At 43.7% G+C, this 7,606-nt stretch overlaps 1 protein-coding gene across 2 annotated transcripts in view; it reads right to left on the reverse strand.

Moving 5' to 3' along the window:
• The window catches only part of LOC147024214 (bMERB domain-containing protein 1-like), a 43,368-nt gene extending 35,894 nt beyond the window's left edge, over positions 1-7,474 (reverse strand). Inside the window, exon 1 of one of the 2 annotated variants that reach the window (XM_085883916.1) lies at positions 7,073-7,474. Coding sequence is in view for 1 of the 2 variants with exons in the window: in XM_085883914.1 (XP_085740040.1) it covers positions 1,719-1,938 (220 nt within the window). In the remaining variant the exon portion in view is untranslated. Of the gene's footprint in view, positions 1-1,718; positions 1,989-7,072 lie in introns of those variants that run through there. The other variant, XM_085883914.1, reaches the window with a different exon arrangement.
• Between the last annotated feature and the right edge of the window lie 132 nt (positions 7,475-7,606).

A 7,606-nucleotide genomic window follows, 5' to 3' on the forward strand; every position in this document is an offset into this window, starting at 1 on the left:
CAGAAACTATACTTGGAGTACCCAAAGGAAACTTCCAAAATTTGGTTGAGTAGTTTTTTTCGGTTTTGAAGTTTATCAGGGCGTTTCAAAAAAAGTGGAAGATTTGAGCAGCCTGTTATTCTGTCATTTCCAATGCTATACCCTTCTCTCTTGCAGGTTGTCGTGGTGGTGGTATGCCATTTCTAACAAGTAGCCAGTAAGACCCGATATCAACTATGGTGTTCACAGTGGAACAAAAAGTAAAAATCGAGACTTTGTGGTTTGAGACAAAATCCTACATGCAGGTGCGCCAACGATACTGTCAGAATTGCAATGTGCACACCCGTGATGGACCTTCCAATGGGAGCATTCAGCGGTTTTTTTTTTTGGAGCACTTCAAGCACGTGGAAGTGTGAAAAATCAAAATAAAGGCAACAGTGGTCACCAAGGGAACATTGATCTTGTGAGAGAGTCTGCTATCAAAAGACCGAAGAAATTCCACCATTATGGTTACATTATGTATGTATTCACTCACCCCTGTTTGTCTGTTTGTTTGTTTTTCTGTCTGTTTGTGGGTAGGATATCTCAAAAAGTTATGGACGGATTTGAATGAAATTTGGTGGCCAGGTTGGGTGCGTGTAGTTCCCGAGAACTGATGCTCAGCCTCATCTGGGACACATTCTCACTTCTGAACTCAAGCTCTACCCCTAAATCACATCTGAAAGGCATAAAATAACTCTGACTGACATGGAAATCCAAGTAGCAATGTGTGGTTGGTTCAGTGACTGAATGGAAAGGTACCCAAATTGGATCAAGTCCTTGTGGTTTCGTGATGAAGCACACTTCCGTTTGGGGCTATCAACAATCACATCTCCTGGGGTATTGAGCCTCCTGAGAAAGTGTCTGAGATGTCTTTCAAGGGCCCCAAGTCCACTTGCTTCTTGCATCGAATGCCACATGGGGTATGCTGGGACCATATTGGTTTGAGGACGCCAATGGTAAGACGGTGACGGTCAACGACGAGCGGTGACAGCCACGAGGTCTTTCATCGATTCCACACTGATCTTGCTCAACTACTGTCTCCAAACCAACTCAGACTTGCATGGATGGTGAAAGACAGCTTTCATAGTCCCACGTCTTTCACGCTCAAGAAAAGGTGGGAAAATATGAAGCGCATAAATCCGCAACTTCGCTTTCACTCAAAATCCATGGCGACAGGCAGCTTCTTCGGCTGAAATAGTATTATTTGATTCTTGCTCTAAAAAAAAAAGTTAGTTTCTTCACATTTTCTTTAAAAAGCAAGAGTATGTAATCATGCAAACATATCGATGCAGGTGAGGTGCGAAATCTAAATAGAGAGTGCACGGAGCTGAATCCAACATGTAATGCACACGTAAATGGATTCCCTCTGCGAATCGATGACATCGGAAAACTTATCCACGGGTGGAAGAGATAGCATGCATGAGGCAGTCAAGTGAATTTACAAGAGCTCATAAACATCGATGCGTAGCTACACAACAAGCAGACGAGTTTGAGTGAGTGAGTAATACTCAGGTGGGTCGCAGAGAGACACAACAAATGAGATAGAGCGAGTTGACGCGAATACACCGTGCTGCACACCGCATCAAAAAACCGAGCCAATCATCCGAGCAAGGCGATAAATGTCCATCAACCAAAGATCCGTGCGCCGAACAAGCTGCGGGAGCGGACGGAGCGTGGCACGGCATCACCAAACTGGCCTGGTCGGACGGGCCAGCTCTGCGTTCCCATTGCCCCGTAGTTCGGCACGGCTCCCCTGGGCTCCATGCGGTCTCTGCGTGCAGCGCTCGAGTGCGAAGACGGGCGATGTCCAGCTCCAGTAACAAATGCCGGGGGACTGGAAGCCCACACCGCCAGGTGGCACTCGAGGTTCCAGACATTCACGCGTTTTTGAGGTCCAGTTGTGATGGCAAGGGCCATCACCTCGATTACGCAATCGATTTACCTTGGCTTCGGGTTCAGGTGTCGTCGAAATGACGGGTCATTGATGTGGGCTCACCTCTTGAGGATACAAACTCTCACCATGAACTCGCTGACGCGTGAAGCCACTATATCGTTAAACATGACGTGGTCCCATATTTAATTTTTAAACACCCTGCGGTTGATAAAACCTTGATTTTTTTCCGCACAGAAAGCTGCGACTCCACATCCTCATCGAATGCACGTCAGCTGTGATGCGCCGAACGCCGGTGTTGACATTGCACTCGAGAACAAACTGGTCACAAGCCAGATGACCATTTAACACCCACAGCTACTCTGCGGTATTTCGATTACAGTCGATCTGCGTGCAGACACACCTCTGACGATCATCCATTTGTCCAGGATCAACCCTCCAGGAACCGCAAAGCAGTCATGACATGAAAGGGTTGTACGACTTGGACATTGGATATTCGTCTGGGCATTACATTAACGAATGAAGCTGTCCCACCTGAAAGTCTTCTTTTGGTCTTCAGGTTGTTGTTGCATGTAACATGCGACCGTTATTCAACCAGGTCCGAAACAAGAGCAATCAAAGACCAAGTCATATTCACCCTTTTAGACATTTTAACCTTTGAAGAACATTTCGACCCCTTAGACTCCTGAAGACTTTTACACCACTTAGACCCCCTGAGCCTTAGACTTGTCGACCCTCTTTGGACACTTTAGACTCCCTAAACCTATAGACCATTGAGACCCTTCCGATGCTTTGTAACTCTGAGACCCTTTGAGACTTGAAGATATTCAAGTATAGTACAGTACATTGGTTGGTCTTGTGCATTATTGTGTCTATTGCTTGGCAAAAAAAAAAAAAATTTTGGACAAGTATGTTAATTGCCTCCATTTGTTTGAGTTCATAACTTGGCAAAAAAAAAAAAATTTTGGACAAGTATGTTAATTGCCTCCATTTGTTTGAGTTTGTTACTTGGCAAAAAAAATTAATTTTTTTTGACATGTTGATCGCCTCCATTTGTTTGTGCGTTTGTCTGTCCGCTCACCTCGAGCCCAAACTCCTCAACCGATCGTTTTGAAATTTTCAGAGATTAATGCCACCGACCCTGCAACGGTCCTGCAATGAAATTTCGTAAAATTCGGTCGACCAAAAAGGTCTACATAGGCCAATTTGAGCCAAATTTTCTAAAATCCTCAAATTTCATCCGATTGACTTGAAATTTGAACAGGATTTGCATGTCAGGTCACTAAATTCAACCACCTATTACTTTTGAGGTTATCCTAGGTCAAAAGGTCAACATAGGCCTTAAGGTCAACCCAAAATAGGCCAAATTTTTAAATTGTAAAATTGTCAATTTTCATTTGGGTGACTTGAAATTTGAACACCATTTGCATATCAGGTCACTGAATTCAACCACCTTTTAATTTTAAGGTAAACATAGGCCAAAAGGTCAACATAGGCCAATTTGGGGAAGATTTTCTAAAATCCTTAATTTTCATCTGAGTGACTTGAAATTTGAAGAGCATTTGCATATGAGGTCGCTGAACTCAAACACATTAATTTTGAGGTCAACATAGACCAAAAGGTCAACACAGGCCAAATTCCTAAAATACTCAATTTTAATCTATCCAACTTGAAATTTGAAGAGCATTTTCATGTCAGGTCGCTGAATTCAACTACTTCAACGACCTCAGCAACCGCTTGTTGGACACAAAGTCCAACCAGCAATAGCCAAGGATTCTCTGAAGAGAGGTGGTACCAAAGGAATCAAGTCTCTGTCTCAGATTCCTTATCAGAGTCCAAGTCTCACATTTGTAGAGCAAGACTGGCAGCACGAAGTACCTGAAGACTCGAACTTTTGTCGTCCTGCACAGGTACCGGCATCGCCACACCCCATGATCCAGTGAATCCATGACTCCAGGCCAGACCCAGACATCTGTTGACCTTTGGCTCACAGCCAGCAGAGACATGAATATCACTGCCAAGGAAAGTCAATCTCTCTCTGACCTCAACATCCTCACCGCAAACAAGTACAGACAGGATAACAGCATCCAAGATGTCATTGAAAGCCTGGATCACAGTTTTGACCCAGGAAACCCATAATCCCAGGGGCTCAGACTCCTCATTCAGCACCTCGAGGGCCCCCAAAAGGATATCCAGAGTCTCCGCAAAGATGACTGCGTCATCTGCGAAATCAAGGTCAGAGATCTTGACATTCCAAAACGATATACCGCAGCTTGATCTCTCTGACATCCTCCCCAGAATCCAGTCCATACAAGTGCTGAAAACTGTGGGGGCCAGTACACACCCCTGACAAACTCCAGTAACAACTGGAAATAAGTCAGAGATGGTACCACCACATTTTAGAGCACTCTCAGTACCAGGGGATAGTTCAAACATCAGATTGATCAGTTTTGGTGGCACCCCACGAAGGCCCAGAATCCTCCAGAAGGCATCCCGATTCACGGAGTCAAACACTCTGCAGAGATCAACATAGGCTGCAAGCAGCCCCTGCCGAAACTCTTGTCTGTGTTCCGTGAGAGCCCGAAGAGCAAGGATATGGTCAATCGTTGACCTCTTTGGTGTAAAGCTCGACGACTCGGTGCTGGTGCTTAAGCAGATCGTGGCGAACCCTATCAATAATTATCTCAGAAAAGACCTTCCCGACACTGAGAGCAGCGTGACCCCTCGGTAGTTGTTGCAGTCTGAGCTCTCACCCTTCTCTTTCCAGAGAGGGACAACAACAACAACCGGTTCACCGCAGCCTGTGTTTCCACAAATGAAGGTGGACCACAGTTGATTGGAGAGTCAGCAATAGGGACAGTAACACCCCTGACGTCCAACTCAACAGCTGGTGGTTCAGCCTGGTACAGCTGCTCAAAATAACTGGCCCAGCAGGCCTCACTTCAGACTCCTCTGTCAAGAGCCCACCGCCCTCTGCTCTGACTGCAGTACACCAAGGGGATGGGTTTGGACGAACGCAATGGGTGAATTCCCCTGTAAGTAGGACAAGAATCACTTGACCACAGGTGATTCTCTACCCCTTCACAGATTCCTTGCCATACATAGGCCTCCTTGTCCACCCTGAGCGCACAGACCGTTTTACTCCTCAACTCCCTGAACAGCTCAGCTCTGCCATTCAGCCTGGCCCTGTGACTCTGGTCAATGGTATCCAGTGTCCCTCGAGAGACAAAATTCTTCTTTGCTCTACGGTGAGTTCCAAGACATCCACAGGCAACATCAAGGATGGTGGTCTTGAAGACACTCCACAACTCTTCAGGATTCCCCAAAGCACGGAGACCCATGCAAAATAGGCTAAAAAATAGTGCAAAAGAGGTCAAAATAGGCGAAAAGGTTAACATTGGCCAAAGGTCAACAACTTCAGTGAACTTTCCAAAATCCTCAATTTTCATCCTATAGACTTGAAATTTCAAAAGGATTTGCATATCAGGTCACTGAATTCAACAACAAAGTATTTTTAAAGGTCAACATCGGCCAAAAGATGAACATAAGTGAAAAAGTTGACAGGCGAAGTTTCTAAAATTGTAAATTTTCATCCAATTCACTTGAAATTTGAAGAGTATTTGCATATTTGGTCATTGAATTCACCCACCAGTTATTTTTAAGGTGAAATTTGTTTTATGGATTTCACAAGTATCGTGCTTTGCACGTCTTTTGGGTGGTCGCTAGACGACCCTTATTTTCAGGTTTTCCGTCTGTTTGTTTGTATGTAATGGACAGCTCTGGAGGCCAGAGGAGTCAACCAATTTTGATGAAACTTGACTGGTAGGTTCATACCAGGATCTAGTTCTATGCTTTTGAGCACCATTGCTATGGACGCCACCGTTGCCGAGCAACGGGACTTTGAAATTTTTGGAAAAATCTGGAAAACAAAATATTTGTAAAAAAAAAAAAAAATAAATAAAATAAAAAATCGGCTTCTGCGCTTTTATGCACACTATAATCAACCTCTTTGTCAAAAAATTTTCAGCCCGATCCGTCAAAAACTGTATGACTAGTATGCAATTATATTACTATAAGCTTTCACCCCAACGTTCTTGTTGGGATTCCCTAACGTAGGGTTAGGGAATCAAACACAAATGATGAATGGACAGTTGCTCGTCATGTTCCTATATGGAACAACGAACAGCAAAAATTCCATCTGATGTGTTCTCTTCTCTATATATTTCAAATTCGCCTAAGTCGAGCGACCACCCATGTCGCCTACTGGCTTGTCTTGTTTGTTTGTATGTCAATCGCTTACAGGTCACAATTTTAAACTGATCTTCACGAAACCTCACCACATGGTTGAGCTGGTCATAAATAAGATGCCCATACATTTTGAGGTCAAAAGGTCAACATCTTGAGTGAACTTTCTGAAATCCTCAATTTTCACCCAATTGACTTGAAATTCAAGGATGATTTTCACATCATTTCACACAATTCAACCACCAATTATGATTTATGGTCAAATTTATTTTCAGGATTTCACAAGTATTGTGCTCTGCATGACCTCTTTCTTATTTGTCTGTCTGTCTGTGAGCCAGCAGGATATCTCAAAAAGTTATGGACGGATTCAGATAAAGTTAGGTGTGTGACAAAGATTAATTGATTAGATTTTGGTGGAGATCCAGATGTGATAATTTTAAGTGATTCTTCATCATTTTGAGATAGGGACAAAAACTATAGATAGCATGATATCTCGCAAAGTTATTGGTGGATTCGGACAAAACATGATGGACAGTTTGGGTGTGTGACACAGACGAATCAATTCGATTTTTGTGAAGATCCTAATCTGGATCCAAGAATTTTTTTAAGCAATTCCTTACAATTGAGAGACGGGTCCATAAAATATATATAGAGCATGATATTTAAAAAAAAAATTGTGTACGGATCATGATAAAATTTGGTGGATAAGTTGGAGAGGTAAGAATAAGTCGATGAGATTTTGATTAAGGTCCAGATGCAGATCCGGCCCATCATTGGGATACAAAACATAAACTGTTCAACCTGGCAGAGGGTATAGTACGTGCTATACTGATTGCCATTCTACTTTTCCCAATGATTATATGTCCTTGATTCTTCCATGTGCTTGAAGGGTGGGTTGGAACTATGCACACTCACCTTTGACTTGGAGACTCAACTGTCACCCCAGTGTTTCAGACGCAGAGTGAGGCATCGATGTACACTCCGTCCATTGGAATCTCAGGTCAATCGAAACATCTGCAAACACTGTGTCGTCCTTCTGATAGACGTTAGTTTGAGACTGCCAGCATTAGTTGGTGAACATTAAAGATTCCATGGTGTCCTTCACCAAGAATAGGTGAAATATCACCAGCATCCTGGCAAAATTCCAAATTCCTACCTGATCTACAGGGGCACTGCATCAGCGGCACCACCACGACCCCAGCAAATGATACTACCTGTCGCCATCTGCTGTATATGATAGACGTTAGATTATCCCACGGTTTCTTTCGTGAAGAGTAGGTGAGCACCTCAGAGAATTCCAAATTGCTGCACCACCAGTTGAGTACTCCGAGTCAGAGTAATGACCCATCCAGGATTGGTTGGAGCCTAGAAACAGCTCTCGACTAGTCATGATACACTCCGGAGCTCTGTGAAGTAAGGAACCGTACTTATTATTAAAAAGTCTTGATC

The sequence above is a fragment of the Eptatretus burgeri genome, chromosome 6, assembly GCF_056783735.1.
Source record: "Eptatretus burgeri isolate ZD-2024b chromosome 6, Ebu_testis_v1, whole genome shotgun sequence".
Lineage (NCBI taxonomy): Eukaryota > Metazoa > Chordata > Myxini > Myxiniformes > Myxinidae > Eptatretus > Eptatretus burgeri.